The sequence below is a fragment of the Symphodus melops genome (genome assembly GCF_947650265.1).
Source record: "Symphodus melops genome assembly, chromosome: 12".
Taxonomy (NCBI): Eukaryota; Metazoa; Chordata; class Actinopteri; order Labriformes; family Labridae; genus Symphodus; species Symphodus melops.
This window is the reverse complement of record NC_136702.1, coordinates 1939171-1964286: the sequence shown is the minus strand read 5'-3', so window position 1 is coordinate 1964286 and position 25116 is coordinate 1939171. Positions and strand designations below refer to the sequence as shown.

The 25116-nt window shown below is 45.8% G+C and overlaps 2 protein-coding genes across 5 annotated transcripts in view; one reads left to right on the top strand and one right to left on the bottom strand.

Annotated features, from left to right (window-relative positions):
- The window catches only part of ifngr2 (interferon gamma receptor 2), a 251499-nt gene that overhangs the window by 14212 nt on the left and 212171 nt on the right, over nucleotides 1-25116 (top strand). The gene's annotated exons all lie outside the window — the stretch shown is intronic.
- On the bottom strand, nucleotides 18-22290 carry LOC306832695 (contactin-associated protein-like 5). Of its 4 annotated transcripts, none has more exons than XM_079357576.1 (24): nucleotides 22061-22290; nucleotides 15264-15374; nucleotides 14953-15146; nucleotides 14492-14639; nucleotides 12636-12839; nucleotides 11345-11529; nucleotides 9576-9719; nucleotides 9192-9465; nucleotides 8339-8482; nucleotides 8077-8236; nucleotides 7275-7381; nucleotides 6731-6850; nucleotides 6342-6542; nucleotides 6083-6239; nucleotides 5865-5992; nucleotides 4891-5061; nucleotides 4091-4309; nucleotides 3766-4005; nucleotides 3107-3337; nucleotides 2630-2763; nucleotides 2162-2249; nucleotides 1724-1939; nucleotides 1339-1413; nucleotides 18-955 (listed from the first exon to the last, which is right to left on the bottom strand). In XM_079357576.1, the coding sequence occupies exons 1-24, from the start codon at nucleotides 22131-22133 to the stop codon at nucleotides 759-761; spliced, it is 3921 nt and encodes a 1306-aa protein (XP_079213702.1). In that variant the 5' UTR covers nucleotides 22134-22290; the 3' UTR covers nucleotides 18-758. The 4 variants fall into 4 exon arrangements, with proteins under 4 accessions (XP_079213702.1, XP_079213703.1, XP_079213704.1 ...); XM_079357577.1 differs by lacking the exon at nucleotides 22061-22290 and adding an exon at nucleotides 15569-15993; XM_079357578.1 differs by lacking the exon at nucleotides 22061-22290 and adding an exon at nucleotides 15583-15993.

Here is a 25116-nt window from a genome sequence, read left to right as displayed (position 1 = left end):
GTAGTCCTTTGTCCTGCAGGTTGTTGTAGTCCTTTGTCTTGTAGGATGTTGTAGTCCTTTGTCTTGTAGGATGTTGTAGTCCTTTGTCCTTCAGGATGTTGTAGTCCTTTGGCCTGCAGGATGATGTAGTCTTTTGTCCTGCAGGATGTTGTAGTCCTTTGTCTTGTAGGATGTTGTAGTCCTTTGTCCTTCAGGATGTTGTAGTCCTTTGTCCTGCAGGATGTTGTAGTCCTTTGTCCTGCAGGATGTTGTAGTCCTTTGTCCTGCAGGATGTTGTAGTCCTTTGTCCTGCAGAATGTTGTAGTCCTTTGTCCTCTAGGAATATCTCGCTGTAGGTTTTTCTTTGTTTAGTCTCATGTAAGATGCTGTAAGATACGCGTTCACGTAGACAGATGTTCAACTTGTTCCGTCCAGCTCGATGGGATGCTCTTTTGTCTACAAATGTTTACGTTTACCTCTGGACTGAAACAATTGGACCGCATCTACTCTGATGCAGTCTGCTTTGTTGGGTTGTGTTCCCCTTTTTTCTAGTGTGATATCGCAGTTTGTCACTTTGTCAGATTGTGTACTCCTTTGTCTCGTCATGAAGAAGTAGCAGAGGGTTTAATCCTTACTCTTGTGGGATATTTTACTTTCATCTTGTTGCTCTTTTTGTGTGGTCGTACCTCGTACTCCCTGGTCAAGTCTGGTTTTGTAATCCCTGTTCTTATTGGATCAGGCCCCCCCCCATGTCTCGTAGATGTCGTTCTTCCAAGTGTTCAGATGTAGTACTCCTTCACATTGTCCCTGATGGGGTTGTGCAGGTGAAGCTCCGTCCTGTTGGGGGTCTCCGTGCTGTGATGGTGCTCCTTCTCCTGCATGCTGTCCTGATTCTTCTGAACCTGTCTCAGATACAGGAGCCGGGTCACCACAGCCAGAATACAAACAGTGATGAACACCACTGCCGTCGCCACACCTGAGGAGGAGCAAACACAAACGCATTCAAACCTGTTGGCTGGCTAATATAACACAGACCGCTACTACTGGGTGTTATAGCTCCTTCTCTTACAACAAGGGTCTACATGGTAGTGAGAGGACCTCATGATGTGTTCAGGGACACTAAACAGAGTCAGTTTTGTCAAACCCAAGACTAAAACCTCACTGAAGTTTTCAAAATGGAGACCACAGGGAAGTCGGTTTAACCAAAGGAACAAAGAACATCTGTCCAGAAACTTAAAGTTTTCCTTTAACCGTGTCGCTTGTCTTTGGTCCTGAGAATCAAAGCTGAAGGTCGATGGAGTGACCTCTGTTTCACTTTACAAACGGAGAATTATTGAGCTTAAAAAGAGAGCTACAGACCTGCTATGACAGCCACGTCACTCTGTGTGTCCTCACTCTGCTGCTTCTTGTTTTTGTCCACAGCTGCAGAATCATCTTCAGAGCACGAGAGAGAAAATCTCAACTCATCACAATCGTTTCACAATCACACTTTAACGTTGAAATACTGGATAACAAATGTGTGTGTGTGTGTGTGTGTGTGTTTCCCCCTCACACTGTGACCGTGTGTGTGTGTTCCCCCTCACACTGTGACTGACCGTGTGTGTGTGTGTGTGTGTGTGTGTGTGTGTGTGTGTATGTGTGTTCCCCCTCACACTGTGACTGACCGTGTGTGTGTGTGTGTGTGTGTTCCCCCTCACACTGTGACCCTGTGTGTGTGTGTGTTCCCCCTCACACTGTGACTGACCGTGTGTGTTCCCCCTCAGGTTGTGGGACGTGATGGAGGTCGTCATCGTCCCACAGTTTGACTGGACTAACGAGCCTCTGATGGTGACCAATGAGCTGCCTCGATTCTGCAGCGCAGCTTTCAGCGGAGCCACGTGATTGAACTGGACCGAAGACAGACAGCCCACGAAACCCTCGAAGCCTGCACGCACCACGTCGTCATGGAAACTCTCTCTCCCTGTTTAGACAGACAAAAAGAGAGACAAGTTGACATTTCCGTCTTCTTCACCTCATGTCAAAGAAAAGTTTTGAATCTTTTCCAAAACAGCAGAGAAACATTTTTCCTCACACATTATGTTTTATAAGTGGAGGACATTTTGGAAGTAACACATCACTGAGAGACAAGACTGCGCCAGTATATTTGCAGTCCAGAGATCTTGTGTTCAGTGAGAGGACTTACTGATGACTTTTCCGAGGGTGAGCGACCTGAGAGAGATCAGCTCTGCGTCGGACGACAGAGAGAACTTTCTGTGGACGTCCTGATCGACCTGATGGCGAGGAGTCAGAGAAAAACAAACCCGTGAGTCGACAGTCAGACCTTCACATGCTGATCCTCGAACATCACTCAGCACATCCACATGGTGTTAAACAGTGTACGTCAGTGCGACTGAAGCTAGACTTTTAAAATAACTGTGAACATGTTGTTCCCGCTGAAATTGTGAAATTGCTCAAAGTTGGACGAAACTAAAATTGGACAGAAAAAGTCTGAGCAGGATAAATGTGTCGACACAGGCGGAGAGAAGGTCCAGTAGTGACTGGCTGATTCGGGGCATAGTGCCACCTACAGTAGAGGTGTCCAAAATACGAATTGACTCGGCCTCTGAGCTTAGACAGCGGGATGAGGACGGTGCACGTCCACCTGTCTCACCTGTACGTACAGGTCTCTGCCCTCACGCTGGATTCTGATTCGATGGAGTTGTCCGTCTGCCAGACCGCTTGGAACCGGACTGAACACATCGGGGTTCCTGTGAGTCTGCAGGTGATACCAGATCTGAAGACTACCTGGACATAAAAAAAAACACAAAAAAAACCAAACAAAAACACACAAACAAGCGTGAAACACCTGAACAGCTTCTTCTGCTGACTCTGCTGAAAACACAAGTCTGTGATGTTCAGCATTTCTTCAGACTTGATTAAAATCAATAAAAAGTTGAACAAGGGACCTATTGTCTGCGTGTTATCTCTGCAGTTCCTGCAGAATAAAAACTAAATCTCTCGACAGCACTCGCACAACAGGAGCCAAAGATTTTGCAGCTGCAATGAGCTCGACGCACAGACAAAGGAGGCGACAAACAATGAAGGAGCCCTGAGGACTGATAAGGAACACAGAGCGGTGTGTGTGTACCGTTTGTGGTGAGGATTACGGCGATGTACTGCTGGCTGAAGGTGCTGATGGTCAGCAGGTGGGCGGGGCCATGTGAGGTGATGAAGCTTAAGGCTACGTCCTCTCTCGTTCCACCGCCGCTGCTCTCCCTGGAGACGCCGGACGGCTGGAAGCTTCTGTTCTGCATCACCGAGAACGGCTCCTGAAAGGTGTAGGTCAAGGAGGACTCTCTGTGCAACCTCACTGACACCTCTACACACACACACACACACACACACACACACACACACACACACACACACACACACACACAGAGAATACACACTATCACATAATCATTCAACTCAAGGGAGGAAAATGTGAATTACATTCCACAACAAAATGACTGACGGCCTGATTCAAAAAAGGATTTTGCTGCAGCTAAACTTCTTTTAAAAAAGTGTCAAAAATGCATTTTAATTTACTAAAAAAAAAAGGAAATGATTAAACGCTCTGCAGAGAAAACGGCGTCTCCGATCATCGGTGCCGTTTCTGCATATTTAAATGATGCATAATGCAATTTTATGTAAATCTGTCCCATGTCAGAAATGTGTCTGTTACTATTATAAATAAACTCAGTATAACCGGGGTTGAATCAGTCTGCGCTGTCCAAAGGTCGGGAAGCAGAACCGCCGGCTCACCTTCTCGACAGGTGGGTCCTCTGTACGCAGACGTGGAGCAGTCGCAGGTGTAGCCGTTGCTCATCTCGACGCACCTCCCTCTGTTGTGGCAGAGGCTGCTCGAGCCACTGCAGTAACCCGGACAACCTGAGCTCGCTCCAACCACCGCCCGCGCCTTCTCCTCCAGGTCAAACATCACGCCGTTGATGCTCAGCGTTCGCATGCAGCCGAGGAAGCCTCTGAGCCCGGACGCTGATCCACCTGAGACAAAAAAACACGACCGGCGGAGATGAAGGAGCGTCCGCCACGACTCTTGCCAAACTCTCGCTCGCAGACTCTGTCGTACCTACAACCAGCTGTCCGTTGAGTCGGAGGCGTCGGTGTCCGTCAGCCGGAGCCTCCAGCAGGCGGGGTCGCAGCTGGTCGACCTGCAGCCACACCTCCTTCACATTACGCTCCGCCCTCACCTGGTGCCACTGCCGGTCATTCAGAGGAAGGTGGGAGGTGATCGCCACGACCACGGGGCCGTCTCCAACGTCCAAAGAGAAAGTCACCACGTTTGGAGCTGACACACACACACACACACACACACACACACACACACACACACACACACACACACACCTTTTTATAATCTCTACAGAGAAACGTTTGATCCCCATCCTCCTGAGAAATGCTTCTGATGATCAGGTACGCTCTGTTCTAACCAATCAGCAGCCTAGTGTTGACAAATGAAGACACAACTGAAGTCCAAGCAGCTGTAATCCCTCCAGTGTCCACTAGAGGCTGCCTCCTGCCGTGAGCCAGTCTCCATAGAGCTCTATGATAAAATGTTAGACTTTACAGCAGAAATAATCATGTTTACAGCCTGGTAAAGAAAAAACTTCTTACGTTTCTATTTTCATTATAACTATACAGGCTTCATTTCTATGCACTTCTTTACACTATAACTATATAAGTGATGTAGAATTAGGGGGCGTGGCCTCTTTCAGTGACAGGTGGGAGCAGCTAGCTGTCTGCTAGGTGTCACCTCAGCCTATTCAGTCACCGAGCTGGACATTTATTTTTGTTTAGCGACTAAATAAATCATAAAACGTGTTGAATTTAACATTTACATCTGAAGGGAGCAGTGACTCCGTGACTCACAGCTCAGCTCCAGTCTGATGAAGTCCTTGTGTCCCAAGTTCTCCAGGAAGACCCCCGAAGGAGCGCTGGTCTTAAAGAAGAAGGAGAAGTCGGAGGAGAGCTCCGCCTGAAGCTGGGGGAAGAGGAGCGTCGAGGACTCGTGGAAGAAGGACACAGCGTTCCAGATCCACCCTGAGAGGACAGAAGGAGAAAATAAGACACAGGTACAGGAGCAGAAAGAACCTGCAGGGAGGCCGAGAGAGAGAGAGAGAGAGAGAGAGAGAGAGAGAGAGAGAGAGAGAGACAGAGAGAGAGAGAGCACGCAGACTGAAGCTTCAATTATTGGATGGCCTGTGTCTTGTGTTTTACGTCTCTGCTGTTTGCTGAAGGCTGAATCTCGATCCCTGATGGACAGAAAACATCTGACGAATCTCAGAAGAGTGTTCAATGTCGCCAAGTACAAATCTATAACTGGCAATCAATTTGCACGCTTTGAGTTTGAGGAATTTGAGGAATACAAAGATGCTCGTCCTCTGTAACTTTGTCTTGTTTTAGTTGGATCGTTGAGCTCCTGAGTCGACAGCGAGTACGGCTCAGGAAACCTCAGCTTGTTGCTAAGTGTTAGCTTCTCACTTTAAGACAACGAGGCCTCTGCTGGAAAACTTTCTGATGTGAGCTGACCTCAAGCTGGAGTTTAAAAAAAAAGAAAGAAAGTAAGCCTGCGCTTCTGCGCTAATGATTCAGGGTGAAGGATCATGCAGGATAGATCTATATTTTTTGCCTTGATAATAATTGGCTTTGTTAGTGCGGGGATGCCAGCGAGCTGGTTCTTGTGTTTGGCATGAAGAGAAGCCGGAGCGGGGAATTCTCTCAGGCGTGAGACACAGAAGAGGACGCGGCGTTGAAGTTGACTACGATGATTTAAATGAGCCGTGTCCTACTTATTAAGAGTCTTAAATCTGCAGATAAAAACTTAACACTGGCTGAGAACCTACTGTTTCCATAGCAACGCAGCGGGCCGATGCTGTAGACGGCCTCTGATCCGGTTCTGTTTGTGTCGCCGATCACAATGTGGCTCAAAGGGAGGTGGTTTTTATACGACAGGATTCCCGAGTCGTTAGTCCTGAGACAGAAAAATATAAAAACACATATTTCACTTTTCTTTGCAGTTTTCTTTCCTTTCGCTTCACGTCTCCTCTGAAAATGTTCACACCATGATTGTGAGTCTGCATCACAGTTGCAGAAGTAGTTCATGTCCACGCAGTTCTGCTCCAGGCTGCAGGAGCACTGCTGCACCCCCGGCAGGAAGCCTCCCCAGTAGCTCCGCCTCTCTCCGCCCGGGTCCACCCACCACGCCATCGGGCGGCCGTCTGCAGACAAACACGTGCAGAGAAGAAGATCAGTCTCTTTCCTGTAATAACACCTGAACATAAATCTCCATCACGATACATCAAAACAACATCCATCTTTACCTTTGGTGTTGAAGAGGCGGGACTTCCTGCAGCTGTAAACCACTTCCTGCTGGCAGTGCTCTGAGCTCCTGATGACGGCGTGCAGCTGCTTGGCATCGGCGCTGTAGTTAAACGTCATGATGTGAGGATTCTGCAGAGACGAGCCCTGAACTCTGACCGGAGCGCTGACGTTATGGCGCACCACCGTCCACACACGCTCCTCTGTTCAGAAATAACACGTGTTAGCACGAACACGCACACACACACACACACACACACACACACACACACACACACACGTTTGGTGTGTATTGTTCAGTGTGTTGAGCAGGTTGATGCAGAGATCTGTGACAGACTCCGATCCCAGAGGAACCTGAGAGACTAAAGTTGACAACACTGACTGCACTCACCTGTCATGTTGCAGTAGACAGGGGCGGGCCCCAGGGGGCCGCTCCCGTCTGGATCAATAGAGTAGAAGCCGGAGGCGCCTCCAGTCAGCCTGTAGGCCTCACAGGACGACTCGTAGAGGGCTGCAGAGAGGGATTAATCAGATATCAGCACAGAGCTGCATCATCCTAAGAAGTTATCCTCTCGATGAGGTGGAGGTCTGACTTTCTCCAAAAGCCTTTAAGAATCATTCAATCTTTAAATTAGCTGCAATCCACCTCACACACACACACACATGCTCGCACACACACACACACACACACACACACACTCTGTATTTTCTGCATTTAGCTGAGAGGAGATGCCCTTGAAACGTTTACATTCTATGCAGGATGCATCCAGTCTCATGTCGGCTAATAAAAAATTCATGGAAACTCGACTGTCGCGGACACAGATTGTGAAGTGGGAGCTTTTTTTTTTTTTTTTTTTTTTTTTTTTACTGCAATAAAATTAAGTGGAATTTAATTAAAGATGTGATTTCAGATAAAGTGGGACACGGAGACTCACGGTGGTGGCAGACGGCTCCGGAGTATCCGGTCCCTGAACAGTCACAGGAGAAGGAGCTCCAGCTCTGCAGACACACACCTCCGTGTTCACACAGGTTAGGAACACACCTGCGGAGGACGGTGACCGAGGAAGACAGGGGGGGGGACAACGGAGGACATGGAGGATGACAGATGACGAGAGAGGAAAGCCGTTTAGATCAGCCTCATCGCCTCTCTCTCTCTCTCTCTCTCTCTCTTTGTTCCTCATGTTATCAGGCATGCATGTAAACTTCAACAACAAAAAGGTTTCAGCTGTGGGTTTGATATCGGTCCAGATTTCTTTTTCTCAGCGTTCCGGTCGGAATCGTCTCCCGCTGACCTGCACAATAAGTGACTGTTATGAAGTCAGCTCTCAGAGGGGGGAAGCAGATTATGTCTAATGTGGGATAATGTTCTCATCCTCTTAACAAAATGCACTGAGCCGGCTTCATTATCCCCGAATATAATACACGCTGTGTTTTTGGTTTTATAAGCAGATTTCATGTCCGTTTGTAGTTTTTAAATGTTCAAAATAAATCTGAGCTGAGAGGAGAAACACTGTGTGGACGTTAAAGCTCCTTCAGCGGTAAACAATCAGACTATTCATAAGCTGCTATTGTTTTTATACTACACACAATATACACAATGTTTGGAAATCTTCATGATTGTGTTTTTTGTGGCTTCTGTGTTTAGGAGCGAAGGTTGCTGCTTCTTTGGGATGCAAAACGGGATTTCTTAGAGAGCTGTCTTCCCTTTATGAGAACTTGAGGAAGCAGCTTGTTCACCTGTCTCTGATGCTGCATGTGTCAAACTGAAGATCACTGTAGACTCCCAGCATGCCTTGCTGCACGTCATGGAGGTCGATGGTCTGGCTGTTGATGGAGATGAAACGCATGCAGCCCTGGAAGGACGCCGTCGGTTTGTGGCGGGCTGCAGGGGGGCTGCCTGGTGGAGACGACAGGTGATAGAACAAAGATCTTCACCTGAACACACAGGAGGAGCGCTCACTCTCATGCTTCAGGAGGAAACTGTTTAATCATCACCTACCGCCGAAGTAGAAGCTCCCTCTGACCTCCAGCTGCTCCCAGCGCTCCAGCGTGGAGGCGGGCTCGTTGTCCAGAGTCAGACTGACCTGAAGGCCTCGAGTGTCCAGACTCACCGAGTGCCACAGTCCATCATTGACTCTGTGACCTGAGGGTAGACACGTAACTGAGGATGACGATGTGAGGAAGAGCGGTCTGCAGGACTAAAGAAAGTCTGAGGCAGAAACGCCTTTCAGAGAAAAACTTTAAAAACAAACAAAAATGTCTCATCAGAAAATGAAAATTGAGCAAAAGAGAGATTCAGGTTCTATTTTTCAGACTTCAACTTCACACTATAGCTGTAAAAACTGCCCTTATTGATCCTCAAAGAAATCTATAGATTCTGTCTGGATTTGGTTCTTTCTCAGTCAAATTCAAGATTCCACGTGTTTGTTGTCATGTGCAAAGTACAACGTGCATGTACAACGAAATTCTTACTTTGCCATCCACGTTGAATGCAAACAATGAAAATAGTAAAATTAGAACATTTTACCTTAACATCTGCAAACAAAGAGATCAATTAAAAACCTATTAAAACGAGTTAAACGCCTAAAAGATCCATCATATTATATCACAAGTTGATTTCATTCTTATTTCATTTAAATTGCAATTACATTTTTTAAGGTCACTTATTTTGTAAAATACTCTTTACCGTGTTTTTGGAACCTTAACACGTGTCCCTAGCGTGTCTACATAGAGCCCAATGTGAGAGGTTTTGATGAAGTCCAGAAGTCCCTGAGACGCCCCTGATCCTGGTCTTCAGAGTGCACGTGTGTGTGTGTGTGTGTGTGTGTGTGTGTGTGTGTGTGTTTTCTGACCTGCCGATGTCTCCGCTCTCTCTCCCTGCTCGTGGACGGTCAGTATCAGCCGGTTGTTTCGGATCTGCAGCTCCAGTCTTTGGTTCTCTCCTCGGCTCAATCGAGCGGACAGCAGCAGCCCGTCGGCGTTCCACGTTCTGAACTGGAACCTGACGGAGAAACCTCCCAGGGTGGTCGAGGGCGACGCCATGGGCAAGGACAGGAAGCTTCTGCTGGAGCTCAGGAAGGTGACAGCGACCAGCGACGGCCGCGAGCACGTGAAGGTCACGTTTCCCTGAAGTATCAGAAACATCTCACAAGTTATGTTTTTTTTTTCTCCCAGATTTCTGTTTCATTCTTGCTATTGATCCTCAGACGGTTTTGTTTGTGTGAATGGAGACTCACCACGCTGTAAATCTGCGGCTTGCGTCTCTTAGCGAGGTCGATGATGTTGATGCCGTTGTAATAGAGGTTCTCGATGCAGCCGTCAAAGTTCCTCCTGAGGAAGGTGCCGGGTTTACCGGGCAGAGGGATTCCTCCAAAACTCAGCTGGAACACAGAGCCAAAGGAAACACGGAACGGGTGAAATGTGAGCGTTACAAAAAGTCAAGCCTGGACAAAAACAAGGCAGAGATGAGTCTTTCTAAGTCACCAGGAGAAAGGAATGACCTGATTTCAGTGAGGTGTCACAGTTAAGCAAAGAAGGACTGCATCACTTTGGTCACCCGGGTATTGAAAGACAGCAGAGTCGAAAGTGACCCCGAGGCTGGGAGCCTCTCTGCAAACTGCTCCTCAGACTGAAGGAGAGATGATTAATGAAGCCGGGCCGAGAGGGAGTTAAAGTAAGAACTCATTGAGCTGTTTTTAGGATTTCACTTTGGATTTGTTCCAGACTGATCATGATGTGTGGAAGACGCTGAGTGTCATGCAGGACACAGCGGTGCCGTGACATTTAAAGGAAGTCATTCGCTCGTGCAGTCGCACTAATGCTCTGCAGATTTTCATCATGAATAACAGTGAGAGCATTTTGACTCCACGCGATCACTCGAACGCTAATCCATCCAGAACTGCTCTACATCCGAGACGCTGTATCGAGATGGACAGAGAGCTGACGACCTGCAGGTCAGACAAACCCCGCCTCCACATGCTCACAGATGTCCAACGACTCACATCTTTTCATTCTCATCACGCTGATCGATCTCCAAGTGTTCATTTCATCAGAGTAGTTTTTATTAGTTATTTGATGCTAATAGAGAGAATATGTGACACTGTGATTGACAGCTCTGTGGACGAATGAGGAGTGACGGTGAGAGGAAACTTGGGCCCCGTCCACACATAGACGGGTATCTACGTTTCGGCCTCTCATCCACACGAAAACGCAGCTTTACGGCATCAAGAACGAAGCTTTTGAAAAACCTCCGAGCAAAGGGAAGATTTGCAAAATTCTCCGTTTATGTGTTTTCATGTGGACGTCACTCACCGGGGTTTTGCGTTTCGAAAAGTCACATATGCGACCTGTGTTCACATTCAGAAACAGTATGAATGTGTTTAAAAAAAAAACACACTTTTTTTCTAAAAACGAGCTCGTGTGTACGTACGTTTATTTTCTAGACAGAGGCGGAAGGATATTCGTTTTTTACAAAAACCCGGCGACGTGTGGACGAGGCCGAACTCGAGAGCCACTGAACTCTCCACAACCAAAGATGTGCTCTGCTGTGGACATGTGACCTTTCATCAGGACGCTCAATGTGTGGTAGAAAGAAAGCGGAGGACCTCAGTCCTGAGGTTCTACCGGTCTGCTCATGTCAGCAGCCGTGATGGGGCTCCCATCGTTCACATTAAAGAAACCTTCACACAGAGGTTACTGTGTGCCCACTGCTTTAACTTTATCACAATTGCTGATTTTTTTATTTATTTTTTTATACGTGGAGAGTGGACACTGAAATTGAAACTGGATGAAATGTGATCCTCGGTCTCTGACCTTACTGTCTTTGGACTCGTATTCCTGGATGGCTGTTTTTTTTTTCCCGGACTCAGAACAAAGAAAACTGGAAGGACGTTTATTTTTGTTTTTACTGACGTTGCTGTGTCGCTCTCAATAAAGAACAGAAACGCAGCCACACGGTTGATTTGGTTCCTTCTTCTGTGTGTTTACCTGCACACGTTGTACTGACCTCATAGTCGACTTCCAGCGAGTCCCCGTCCCCTCTGGTGGTGAAGTGCTGCGTGTGCGTGTCCACGCTCAGGTTCACCTGCTTGTTGAAGCGCTCGATGGTGACCGAGTGCCAGTGCTGGTCGTCGAGCAGAGAGCCGAGTGTGACGGCGACTCTACTGCTGCTGAATCTCAGCCGGGTGTCGTCTGACGGAAACACAACACAACAAAAACCAACCGGGTGACCGTGTGTGTGATATTAACCCTCTGAAACACCTCGGGGCGTTTGACCCCAAATTCACAGACAGATTACAAAATAATCTGAAGACAGTAAAAACACCTTTAAAGCATCTACCCACTTCAGTCAGAGTCCTCCAACCTGTACGACCGTAGAGGTCGTCTGTCACGTAATACGACCCATAGGAGCGTTTCCTAAATTAGCGCCCCCTACTGGCGAACGGAGAAACGCCAGTAAATCGTCACCCTGCACCGTCACACTGCTTGATGCGCTGACCAAGGTAAGTGCTAATTAACTATTCTTTTGGGAAACAAAGTTAGCTAGCTTGGACTCGGGTTAGGGTTAGAGGTCAAACGTCATTCGATGATGAACACACATTCACCGGATCGAGGTTATTTATACGTTTCGCTAGAGGGCGCTCGACTCTAAAATGTAAATATGGGTCGTAATTTGACGCTTGCACAAACGACCAGCGGAGTCGTATATGTTGGAGGACAGGCTCTAGATGTCACACCCCCTCCAAATATAAAATAATAGGATCATAGGACTATCAGGAAAAACGTGACACTCAGGTCAAGTTTGTCAACATCTAAAATCGACCAATCACAGCAAGGATCAGAGCTTAGATGAAGACAATGAGGACGCAGGAAGTGTGCGTGCATCATGTGACACGATGCAGAGCTCCACCGAAGTCCAGTCCACAGTCATTTTGCATGAAACGTTCCTGCAGGCTGCACGATGAACTGAAAAGGTGAAGGAGCTGAAAGCAACAAAAAAAAAACAACCAGCAAATCTTTATTCATCGAGGCAGCGATGAATGTCAGCGCGGCTGCAGTGTGGGCCCCCCAAAGAAGGGATTCACCGACGGCTGGACGGTGACCACAGGGGCTGAGACGATATTCAGGGACTGTGAAAGTAACACAGCAGCTTTGTACGCTTCAGGTGTTGACATTTCACACGTGTATAGAGGAAGAAGAAGATTGATTTGTAACATGAAGAAACATTTGGAGATCTCAGGGAGCTATAATTGGCTCAGTCAGCCAACCAATCAAACGGAGGTGTGTCAGCGTCTCACCCAGGTTCAGGTAGAGGGCCAGTTTCCCTCGGTGGAGCTCCAGGGTGATGTAGTCGCCCCGCTGGCCCTCCCCGTGCAGCAACACGCCCTCGGCCTGTCGGCTCTTGAAGCGCAGAGAGATGACGTCTTTCACCGTTGACATCGACTTCTGGTTGAAGCGGTACAGCAGAGAGCTCCGGCCGTCGAAGTCGGCCACGTCGGACTCTGAAAGGAAAAATATCAGAGTTAAAAAAAAAAACACATCAACACAGACCTGGAATAAAGAAATAACTACAGGCTTTGTCATTCACTAATCACACTAATCGGATAATATGAGGAGGATTGCATCGCAGATATTAACTACATCCCCCTGTTTCTAATTAGTTTTTTTTCGAGCTCATAATTTATGTTGTGATGATGTTGTTTACCTTCATTTTTCTGTAATTAATTCATGAAAATAAAGCTGACATTTACTGCGTGATTAAGTAAGCGAAAACAATTAAGGCGTTATTTTTACAGCTCAAGTAACGACAAACACTTTGGTATAATTATTTTTATGGGGGTGCAGGGAGGCTTTCAGTGTAGCGATTTCAGAGCGGATAGAGATAGGAATCCGGGAGGGAGAGAGAGAGAGAGAGAGAGAGAGAGAGAGAGAGGAAATGGGTCACAGGTCAGATTCAAACCCGGGCCGCTCACGTTGGAGGACTATAGAATCTGTTCATGTGTGTACTAACCTCTACGCTTCCAATCAATCAGTCTTCATTTGTATAGCGTCAATTCATAACGAGTGTTATCTCAAGACACACACATGCTGCACATTTACACTCCTTTATGCATTCGTTTAAATCACTTCAGCCTGCAGCAGTGAAAGCGCCAGGGGATGGCGGCGTGTCCCCCTGGACGTTTTTTTATTCATTCGTGTGTTTGTCTCATGTTTTTATGTCTTTTAAATTATTGTGGATTATGCCTTCTTTTTTTATTTTTTTTATTTTTTTTTATTAATTTATTGTACAGCACTTTGGTCAGCTGTGCTTGTTTTAAAGTGCTTGATTAAATATAGTTGGATTGGATTGTCTCGACTGAAAGATGACAAAAGAAGAATGTTTAAAGTAAATAATGAGCTCAGAGATCGTTTTTAAAAAAATGTCCTTGAGAACGTGGGACTGAGCCCGGACGGTCTGAGGGGGCCAGAAGCTGCCAGCATCTTCATAGACGTTCCTTTGTTTCAGACTGTAAATATTGCTGAGTCATGATTGTGCTGATTTAAATAGAAAATGTAGATATGACTCGTTGTTATGCAGATTATATCTGTTGTTTGCTCAGGTGTGCATTATCAACGTCTGACCGTGTTTCCTGAAATGCTCTTTCCATATTCAAGTCTTTATAGGTTACAGATTTTCATTCACGGTAACTTGAGTTGGGAAGGAGATGTTGTGTGTGTTTACATGCACGCTCTGTTAATACACAGTGTGTGAGCTGAGTGGTCTGTTTGGGCCCGAGAAGAAAAAAATAATCAATTATGGGGTTCCCTCCTTCCAGCATTCGTCATCATTATGTCCGCCATTTTCCTGACGTTTACTCCTCTATCTCTTCGCTCCGATTGTTTTCTCTTTCTTTCTGGACTTCATTTTTCTTCGTTGACTTTCATTAACAAACTTTGGTTTTGCCTTGAGCAGGTCGACATGAGTGCGTGCTGTCAGATGGGGGCGCCTTTGGGGAGGTTTCTACCGTCCTTGCAGATTTGCATATTGTGGGCCTCTGGTTTAAAGTCCTCCCCCCCCCTCCCCCGGCTGCTGGTCTAGAGTCTAAAGCAGCAGTCTGCTCCTCCTGTCTCATCAGGATTCATTTCAGAGGAGAGGTTAAATATGAGCACTGACTGTAGGAGCAGCCGTACAGCTCCACCCTGAGGCCCAGCCAGCCGCTCGGGTTCCAGTCCAGAGGGACGAAACGCAGGAAGCGAGTCCTCAGCGAGGGCGACAGTTTGTTCTGCACGACGCCCTCGGAGTTCACGTTCCCCACAAACATCTGAAAAAACACACAAACACAACCGTTTATCATTTAAACCCAGGGCATCAAGGAAGAGCTCTCACATTGGTGTGGATACTTCTCTGACTGTCAAACAAAAATACAGATTTCAGAATCAATAAGGACCCCCCTCCACGTTCCCCGGGTAGTCAGTCCCACTTTCCCCCCATGACACCGTGCTGGGGCCGATGGCGAGGCTCTCTGATGGAAACCTTTTAAAACTTAGTTTCATTTTTATTCTGAGGTCATTCAGCACGTGTGTTGTTTTAAATCTCCTCTGCTGACTCAGAGGTGGAGTGTGTTTGAGACTCACCCCTCCCCCGTCCTCCTGCCTGTACTCTCTCCACACCTGGCCCGTGTCGCTGTACAGCAGCAGGTACCTGCTCACCCAGTCGGAGCTGGCAGATCGCCCCTGTGTGGCCACAGCCGTCACCTCCATCTGCTCCTTGAGGTCTACCTGCAGCCAGGGCTCCCGGTCCGTCACCAGGGGCGACCAGCCTCCTGCTCCTGGGGGGCGGGGAGGGGGGGGGGGGGGGGGGGGGGAATCCAGGCAGAACAGGTGAGTGCTTTGAGTTGATGACATTATCATGTATACAGCGAACGTCCTGCCTGCCTGGTCCTCACCGTCTCTGCGGTTGATCTTGGCGTTGTGAGCGGCGGACCTGACGGTGGACTGAGATGAGCTCTGGAATGAAGACTGAGGTAAAGACGACACCAGAGGGCTGCTGCAGGTGTCTGAGGAGGAGAAACGCTGAAGTGTGAGACAGTAAATACATCTTTCATCCGAGTCTGAAAGACAGACGACGTGACGTGAAATATTCAAGTGTAAACAGTCAAGAGTAGTGTCGGCTGTTTCAGGATGAAGATCACAGGTTTTTCTCTTCTCTTCTCTGATTCTGACACACTGCTTTCTTTACATATTCACACACCTGTTTTCATTTACCTGAACCTCCTCACTCTGCTTCTTATGAATAATGCAGCAGCACTTCATCAGCTGTTTTTATCCAAAGCAGCCTCCAGGATTTCAGTCAACCCTGAGATAACACCTCAGCTACACAAATGACCCGTAATTTTTTTTTAAATTTAACTCATTCAATACGTTTTTATGCCACACATTTAAAAAACAATCTTAATCTGAACTTTAATGATCGACATTGGGCAAAAATACACACAAAAACATACAAATAGACGTAGACGTGTGTGTGGGAGAGGAGCTACGGTGGCTCGTAAGTGCCGACCAAAATTACAAGACGCCAAACACGCTGAGGCAAATTTATAAACGGCGGAAAGAGAATGGTGGAAGTGACCCGTAAGTGACGGCCATTTTGTTTGTTTTGGCTGAATTGCTCAGTGATGCAGAGATTGTGGTTTCAGATGTTTTGCCCGTTTCGTGGAAGTCATTTGAGTCAGATTCGATCTTCGGTCTTCAAACCTTTAACGGAGGGTCACTTCCTAGATTTGGTACGTTCCTCTTCCTTCAGGATTCGAGAGTCATTTGTCAACAATTTTGGGGACTGGTAAAAGTGTACTGCCTCGTGTAATTTGTCTCAAGCTTTGTAAAAGTTTTTCGCAAATTTGTAATTTTGCTGAGCATTTCCCATTTTTTCAGTAACGGAAAAAAACCCACCAAATGTTTGCAACTTTCTACGAAGACATTGCCGATGTTTTTTGTGCGATATTTGCAGGACTTTGCTTGTAATTTGATCAGAACGAATCATCCGATCTTGGGACTTTGTTGCCATGGTAACCAAAGGGTTATCCATTATATTTGATTTTTTACTGGAATCACATCAAAGTTCATCATGTCTACTTTGTGCTACAGCCTCTAAAAAACCAAACTCTATTGCAGTTTAAATTAAACATGAACAATGAATTCAACTTGAGTGAAGTATCGTGTTGTTTTATTCATCCAGTTTCCATTTGCTCTGACATGTCTGACTCAATACATTTACTTCAGGATCTATAAAAGGATCATAATTCAACATTTTAAAAAAATGCCTACACGCAAGAACAATGTCACTTTTTGTTTTTGCAACAAAAGTTTGAATATCCTTTACAAATGAAAAACCAGCACAGGAGCATCAACATGCTACCTTACAGCTAGCTCAGTTAGCAGTAGCCTTCATGTTGTGTTGTGTTCGTAGTTTTTGTGTTTTTTTATCCTTCAGAATTCGCGGCTACAAAGGACATGTTCACTTTTTTTGTGTATTTCAAAAAATATTTTTATAAGCCATGAACAGACAGCCGACTAAATCCTGATATCATGGTCTTACAAACACGTTAGCACAAACTCATGATATAATGATAAATTGCTCCGTGTTCAGCTCGGTCACGTGACCCTGCAGCTGCGACGTGTGTGCTCAGTTTATCTCACAAAACAGAGAGATGACGAATCTGAGCGCATCAAATCCTCGTCTTTGCGTCCGTCTGTGAGGATTGATGTGGATTCATGATTCTGGATCAGATTCAGAACGTGTCACAGAGCCAGTTGCTGATCAGATTATCAGATTACTGAATTATGATCAGTATTCTGACTCCTGCTGCTGGATGAGAGCCACACCGTCCTGCTCACAAACCTGAACTGGGAGTCAGCAGTTGAGTGGAGGTGAGAGCATGGGAGACATGTTTAAAAAATATTTTATCAAAATTTTAAATTCTGGTTTCACGAGAACCACAGGAGAGAAAAAAAATCCAACTACATCCTGTGACCCCTTCCCTCATGCAAATGCACACAAGTGCCCAGATGAACACATGTTCTTTTGCACAGACTCAATTCATCCAACGCACACGAAGAAGAAAAGGCCGACTCTAAACTCTGTAAAGTGGGACGTGTGTAACTCCTAAACTCACACTGAGCGAATACACATTATAACCATTGTACAAACCTGAAGGCTAAAAAACACTTGACACACCCAAACAATTATTTTCTTCCACATGCAATAGTGAACGGAGAGGCGCTCCAGTAACCTTGTGATGCACAACACGTCTGTCAAAGAGCCAGAAGGTAGATTCATCACCATCAAGGTTTGTATGAAGAAACACAGAAGCGATTTGTATGGACCGTGGGTTTTTTTTTCCACGACTGAATGAATCAACAAACATCATCATTGCTGAAGACGTTAACGGTCCAATCAGTGCAAGAGTGAAATGATAAAGCTACCTTCCTCTCTGATCAGACACGTACTCAAAGTTATAATGTGTTTTACATATTTACACCCTGTTGCCTGGATTCTATACAGCAGCGAAAACTTTGAACAAAATGGCGTCTGTGTTTCAAACAGCTGATTTGTAATTTGTATCTCGGCTTGCTTTTAGATCTTCAGGTCTGACAGATGACCTCAGGTTAAACAAAAGACAAGACGAAGAAGTTGGACAGTATCAGGAGGACAGTACACATTTAGGACGAGAATCATTTTAGATTTTTTTGGATGTATTTCACCTCCAGCTGTCAGTGAATAAAGTCTGTCTCAAACAGCAGCTTCATAATTCAGCCGTCACTCACACATTCAGATATACAGGGTTGTGTTTATTATGAGACGGATTAAAGGGATTTAATTCAGCTGCTGGCTGCTCTCTGCTGAGTTTCTGCTGAGTGTGAATCCGTCTGAATGTTTCTGCAGAGTGTGGATCCGTCTGAATGTTTCTGCAGAGTGTGGATCCGTCTGAATGTTTCTGCAGAGTGTGGATCCGTCTGAATGTTTCTGCAGAGTGTGGATCCGTCTGAATGTTTCTGCAGAGTGTGGATCCATCTGAATGTATCTGTGTTTTCTGCAGAGTGTGGATCCGTCTGAATGTTTCTGCAGCGCGTGGATCCATCTGAATGTTTCTGCAGCGCGTGGATCCGTCTGAATGTTTCTGCAGCGTCTGGATCCATCTGAATGTTTCTGCAGCGCGTGGATCCGTCTGAATGTTTCTGCAGCGTGTGGATCCATCTGAATGTTTCTGCAGAGTGTGGATCCGTCTGAATGTTTCTGCAGCGTCTGGATCCATCTGAATGTTTCTGCAGCGTCTGGATCCGTCTGAATGTTTCTGCAGCGCGTGGATCCGTCTGAATGTTTCTGCAGAGTGTGGATCCGTCTGAATGTTTCTGCAGAGTGTGGATCCGTCTGAATGTTTCTGCAGAGTGTGGATCCGTCTGAATGTTTTTTGCAGTTTGGATCCGTCTGAATGTTTCTGTAACAGCTTCAGACTGATTAACAACACACTGGGCCTGCAGACACAAACAGAGCCTCTACGCAGACTCTGCACACACTGATCCACATCCTGTGGGTGTTAGAGACGTGAGACATCATTCAGTGACTCAGTCTGAGCTGCAAACAGAGAGCACCCATGACCTTCACATGAGGTCTGAGGGAACATTTTTAGAGTTACATTATCTGCCTTCCCTTTCAGAGAATCCGGCCCTGACAATGGCGTTTTGGATGCCTTTAAACACAAACTTCTAAAAAACAAAACCACCTCCGTGTGAGCAGGCATGTAGCTCCTCTGGAGATGGAGACTATTCACACATGTGGATTACTGCTTCAGGAGCAGGTGGACTACAACAACAATGGCAGACTCCTGAGCCCTGTGTGTGAAAATGTCACCTTCAGCCGACATTTTCTTGAAATATATTCCTTCGCTTGGAGCAGCGCCTGTACCTCATCTTCTCTCCACACAAACGCACGTGTGCTTTGCCTTCGATTGTTTCACCTCACCGCTCCGCAGAAGGGAGAGTGTGAATGCATTCATGTGTCGTTTCATTACAAAGTCACACCACCACCACCACCAACTACCGGCCTGACATGGGCACAGGAAACATCCGGCTGGAAAAGGATCTGATTCTAGAAATACCGATGAGAAGATCTTGTTTCACGAAAGAACAGAACCAAAGTCGAGCTGCTAAAGTAGATAACAATTATAAATAAATAAATGAAATGTTCTCAAGAAGCTCAACTGAGACGAATGTCCCCCGACACGCAGATCTTTTTTACGCCCTGTCAAAGTGAGCTCAGGCTCAACGAGGTCACAGAGGGCAAACGTTTGAGCTCTGCGAACATCAGAGCGTCGGTGAACCTCCGACCAATCAGAGAAGATGAAACTTCATCGATGATTCTGACCTTCTTTCGTTCCTCTGAACGTGCAGCAGAGAACGCCGCCTGTCCTGCGTGACGCTAAATCTGATGATAAATACAAATAAAATGGTATAAATGCTAATCTGAAGATGAAGATATTTCAGATTAATATGAAACATAATGAGTTCACATGCAGCTCTCAGAGCGATCAGTCTGAACATCTGATGACAGCAGATTATCTGGAAACATCCACAGATTAAAACATGCCGCTGTAAAAAGATGATCATGGTGAATTTTTTTATTTTGTCTCTTTAATGGAAGAGAACTCAGGGATGACGAGGCTTTCCCATCATGCACTGCAAACAGTTGAACCTGCACAAAAAAAATCTGTAAATCTTTGTTTCAAACAGAATATTTTCACGTCTCGTAGCTTCATCACGAGTCAGATTTTGGCCTCTGTTTCCTGCCACTCAGACTTTGCTAAATGTAGCTAAGTGCTCATGATGGATAATCGTTGGCTCTTTGAGGTATAGCAATGTGTAAGTTCCTGCTTTTTTTTTTTTTGTAAAGTGTCATGTTTGTGTGCATGCAGAAGCGTGTTCCTGCTCAACATGCAGCAGACGTAGCAACACACTTAGAACCACACAGTCAGAGTCTCGGCCTGCAACAATCTGCGTCTCCTTTTCAATGAGCGATCGTCCTTTTAAAGTGTTTGCACATTATTCTGTTTGTTCATTCGTCAACGTTTCTGCACGGCAGCCTGCTGTGAATGTTTAATCCACATTTGTTATGTTTTCCTTTAAGCGAGCCTGCACTTACTTGTTTTTTTTTTTTTATTCTTATTATTCATCCCTTTTTAAGCTTTCCTTCTCGCTTTGGTGCTCATGTTTATTTATTGGATGTCTTTACCTCTTTATCTTTATTAGAGAGGACAGCTGAAGACGGATTGGAAATGCTCGGAAGAGAGAGAGTGGGAGATGGCATGCAGCAAAGGGCCGAGGGCTGGATTCGAACCCACAGCACCTGTGGTAACGACTTCAGGATATGTACATGCAGCGCTTGACATAACCGCAAGTCCACGATATGCTCATGTTTTTACATTATTTTGCACGTTCTTACTTGTCTTTTATAATGATGTCTTTTCTTGCTTGTGTATTCGTGATTATGTTTTATTTCAGGCTGCAGCTCTTTGAGAATTGTTTCAAATGAAAAGTGCATCAGAAATAACATTTATTTTGAAATGAAAGGATTTGATTGGCTGCCAACTCTTTGTAAACTGAATGCTGTATAGAGGGTGGAGACGCTCCTGCAGAGCATGCAGCAAAAAAAAAAAAAAAAAGAAATCCACTTTTAGTATACACAGGATACAGGAAGTCATTTCCAGAGCAGATGTGTGTGTGTGTGTGTGTGTGTGTGTGTGTGTGTGTGCACAGCGGAATAAAACATGAGTGTTTCTGTAGTTCAGCCTGACTGTGACCTCATGATGAAGAAAGCACCGAAGGCTCCCGAGCTGTCAATCATCGGCAGCACTAAAAGCTCTCAGTGAAGTCGTGTGAATGCCGCACACAGGGAAATACCTCACACACACACACACACACACACACACACACACACACAAACACACACAAACACACACACACAGAATGGCAATCTTGGGGAATTTTATGTATGTTGTATGTTGGGGAATGTCACGTTTCATATATGGTATCGTGAGGTTTTGGGAAATACCCAGCCCTAGATTTAACCAATGTGCATTTTCTTTTCACATGTTTTTTTTCTTTAATAACGTGTCTATAAAAAACTGCTTCATTTATTTAAGATAACATTACACAGAGTCAGTCCTGCTCTGAACTCGACGATGAAACAGAAAAAAGAGAAAAACGACAGAGCAGCAATTTATAAACTTGCAGAGAAACATTCATTGAAATAATTGTAAATAAATATCTTATATCTAACAGGAACTTTTACGCTAACTGTGAAATGTATTTGTTTTTTTCCACATGAGATGATGATGATGAGTCTGCTCCTTGGTCATTGTTCTGAGCTAAAAACAAGCTTCAGCCCCACAGGCAGGAAGACGCCCTCTAGTGGCTGCTCAAACTTCACCTGTACGTGAATGCAGGTCCAGAGCTCCTCTAAGTCTCTGAAAAAGAAACTCCTCATGAAGCTGTTTGTGACTCATGGACTGAAATGTAACCAGGATGCTGTTAACTCACAGCTGCAGAGGCATGCTGCAGGTTTGCATGACCTTTTATCACATGTTGAGATAATTCTGCTCCCAATGAATATTACACTCCGACACAAAGCTTCCCTCTATGTGATACAATATCAGTGTGTGTGTGTGTGTTGGTGAAGGTGTGTACTCACAGTGCGAGGCGGCGGACACAGCTCTAATCACTCTGTCGGTAAAAATCCAGCATAGAAGTAGAAATAGATCCATGTTTGAGCGGAGAGACAGAGAGCGAGAGACTGAACATCTGAGAGAGAGAGAGCAGAGTGCGGCTGCTGCTCGCTCGTCCTGCTGCTCGGAGGAGAGAACGAGTGAGGAAGAGGAGGGGGTTGAGAGGCTCCCACATCCACAACCCGACACTCTGAGCTACCCCTCTCTCTCTCTCTCTCTCTCTCCTCTATCTGATATCCCCCCCCCCCACCCACCTTCCTCCCTTTATTGGCTGAAATAATCGCCATCCAGCTCTGCAGCAGCGTACACTCAGCCTGTCCACTTCAGAAGGACAGACTGCCATTCTGTGTGTTCAGGATGAAAACCTCAGAATGTCAGAGCCTCTTCAGCACGCTCCGCTTCGGATCCAAATGTAGTTAAATGTTAGTGACGCTAACTCGTGAGAGACTTTCAAAACTCAGCAGGAGATTCAATCTGCAGCTCTTTCATGAACTCCTTAATGATATTGAGGCCTCTTGATGATGATGATGATGATGATGTTTCAGCTGATGTTGTCAAGGACGTTGATGATGATGAATCTGTCGACGTTGTGGATGATTTCAGCACCACAGAGGTGGACAGCTCCCCCGCCCTGAGAACACATGTCCTCACAGATCAAATTAAAGATCACTCGTATAAAAACATGGATAAAAAGAGAATCTATGGTCAATCTTTTTTTCTCCTCAGAGTTCATTTACACATGAGTGTGCATCAGAGCGGATGTTCACATCTTTAGAGTTCACACATTTGACCTTTTTAAGCTTTTTAAAAAGAGACGAAGAAAGGATCTTCACAACCAAGAGATGAGGGGAGCTGCACACGTCCAGATAGAACGACAGGATTTATTCTGTCTTTTGACGGGCTGATGTAAAGCTTGTGATGATGGTTAGAATGGGAGGGGGGCGGGGGGGGTGAAGCAGACCTATACTGGTTAAAACAGATTAGTCATCATTTGTGCCGAAATGGTCTCTCCTCCTCCGATGAAGCTCCTGCCAGACGTTGACTTTTAATTGCTCAAATTACGGAGCTGGTTTTGTAAAGCTAAACTTCCCTCCTTTCATCGTCATCTTTAAATCTGTCTCTCCCTTCACTCAAACTAATTTATTCCCTTCATGCTTTCATCTGAATCTCCTGACTCTTTTGATTCAGTCTGCTCACATAAACGCTGCTCCTCATCACCGAGAAGGAGAAACACGTCTAAGAAGAGACTGCACACACAGACAGAAACGCTGTTCACTGTGAGAGACAGGTTATCAGAATGAAAATCACTTTATTCTTCTGAACCTTGTCCCAGCGTTTGTGCAACTTTTATCACATTATTTTCTGTTCTACAGAGACCTGAAAGACCGGGAAAGAAAAAAGGAGTCGTTCATTTCAAAATGATCGTAATCCTTAAAATTGATTGAACATTTTCAAACTCCGCTCGACTAATCAAAAAGTCTATTTCCAGGTTTTGTAACGTGATCATAATCAGAATTGACTACAGGTCTTTAAAATAGGAGGAGAGAAGGTGGAAAGAGGGGAAGTGGAAGGAAGCAAAAGAAAAGGAAGACAGCAGGAGAAGTGGAAGGAAGCAAAAGATGTGGAAGGAATCAGGAGAAGTGGAAGGAAGCAAAAGATGTGGAAGGAAGCAGGAGAAGTGGAAGGAAGCAGGAGAAGTGGAAGGAAGCAGGAGAAGTGGGAGGAAGCAGGAGAAGTGGGAGGAAGCAGGAGAAGTGGAAGGAAGCAGGAGAAGTGGAAGGAAGCAGGAGAAGCAGAAGGAAACAGGAGAAGCGGAAGGAAGCAGGAGAAATGGAAGGAAGCAGGAGAAGTGGAAGGAAGCAGGAGAAGTGGAAGGAAGCAGGAGAAGTGGAAGGAAGCAGGAGAAGTGGGAGGAAACAGGAGAAGCAGAAGGAAGCAGGAGAAGCGGAAGGAAGCAGGAGAAGCGGAAGGAAGCAAAAGATGTTGAAGGAAGCAGGAGAAGTGGAAGGAAGCAGGAGAAGTGGAAGGAAGCAGGAGAAGTGGAAGGAAGCAAAAGATGTTGAAGGAAGCAGGAGAAGTGGAAGGAAGCAGGAGAAGTGGAAGGAAGCAGGAGAAGTGGAAGGAAGCAGGAGAAGTGGGAGGAAGCAGGAGAAGTGGAAGGAAGCAGGAGAAGTGGAAGGGTGAGAAGAACTCCTCTCTTTGTTTGTGTTTTTCAGACGCTGTTTGTTGAACATGGAGTAGTTTAACTTTCAGTAGTTTAACCTTTATGTTTACCTGTGTCATGAATAAAATAAAAACAACAACAACGACCTGCTCCTGTGCAATTATCCCCACGAGGTCCAGCTCTCTCACAGATCACAAACTCTCAAACAGCTCTCGAAGACTGAAGCGTCATGGTAACCTGAGGCGGCTACAGCGCTGCAGGCTCCGCTGTAATTAAGAGCGTCTGTTTGAATAGAGACAGCAGCTTTATTAAATATCATCACGCAGCTGCTCTAACTCATGATACTGTTTATTCTGAGAGGAGAGGTGTGGGTGCGGGAGGAGTGCGGGCATGCACACCGTTAGTTTGTCTTCCTCATATTGCTGTCACGTGAAAACATTTTAATTGGTGTCTTTATACCCTTCCTCGCTTATCAGGACGGGACAGGTGAACCCTTGTGATGCAGAAAGGTGACTTTCAAACGGATCAATAACACACATTCTGATAAACACGGACAACGTCTGTGTGTGTGTGTGTGTGTGTGTGTGTGCTCCTCTCCACGTAAAAGCAAATAGAAAACATGATTGTGTTGTCCCTCTCTCCTCTGTAATTAACCTGTGCAGGTTTACACTCCGTCAGGTCGCTCTGTCACCGAGAATGTTCTGGATCAATAAACCGATCTGATCCGTCGAGCTCGGCAGTAACGGCTGGTTTGGAAATAAAACAGCTGATCCTCAATCTGCCTGCTCCGACGTCACGCTCACCACACAATCACATCTCTGCAAGGATACAACCTCTAACGTCGATATCTCTGTCTTT

What these genes read in the sequence shown, in the direction of transcription:
- LOC306832695 (XM_079357576.1), bottom strand. Translation starts at nt 22,133, where the DNA reads ATGGATCTATTTCTACTTCTATGCTGGATTTTTACCGACAGAGTGATT. An exon ending in CGCTGGAAGTCGACTATGAG is followed by an intron (nt 9,720 to 11,344) that starts GTCAGTACAACG and finishes TCTGTGTTCCAG; the next exon opens with CTGAGTTTTGGAGGAATCCC. An exon ending in TGACGTGGCTGTCATAGCAG is followed by an intron (nt 956 to 1,338) that starts GTCTGTAGCTCT and finishes GCTCCTCCTCAG; the next exon opens with GTGTGGCGACGGCAGTGGTG.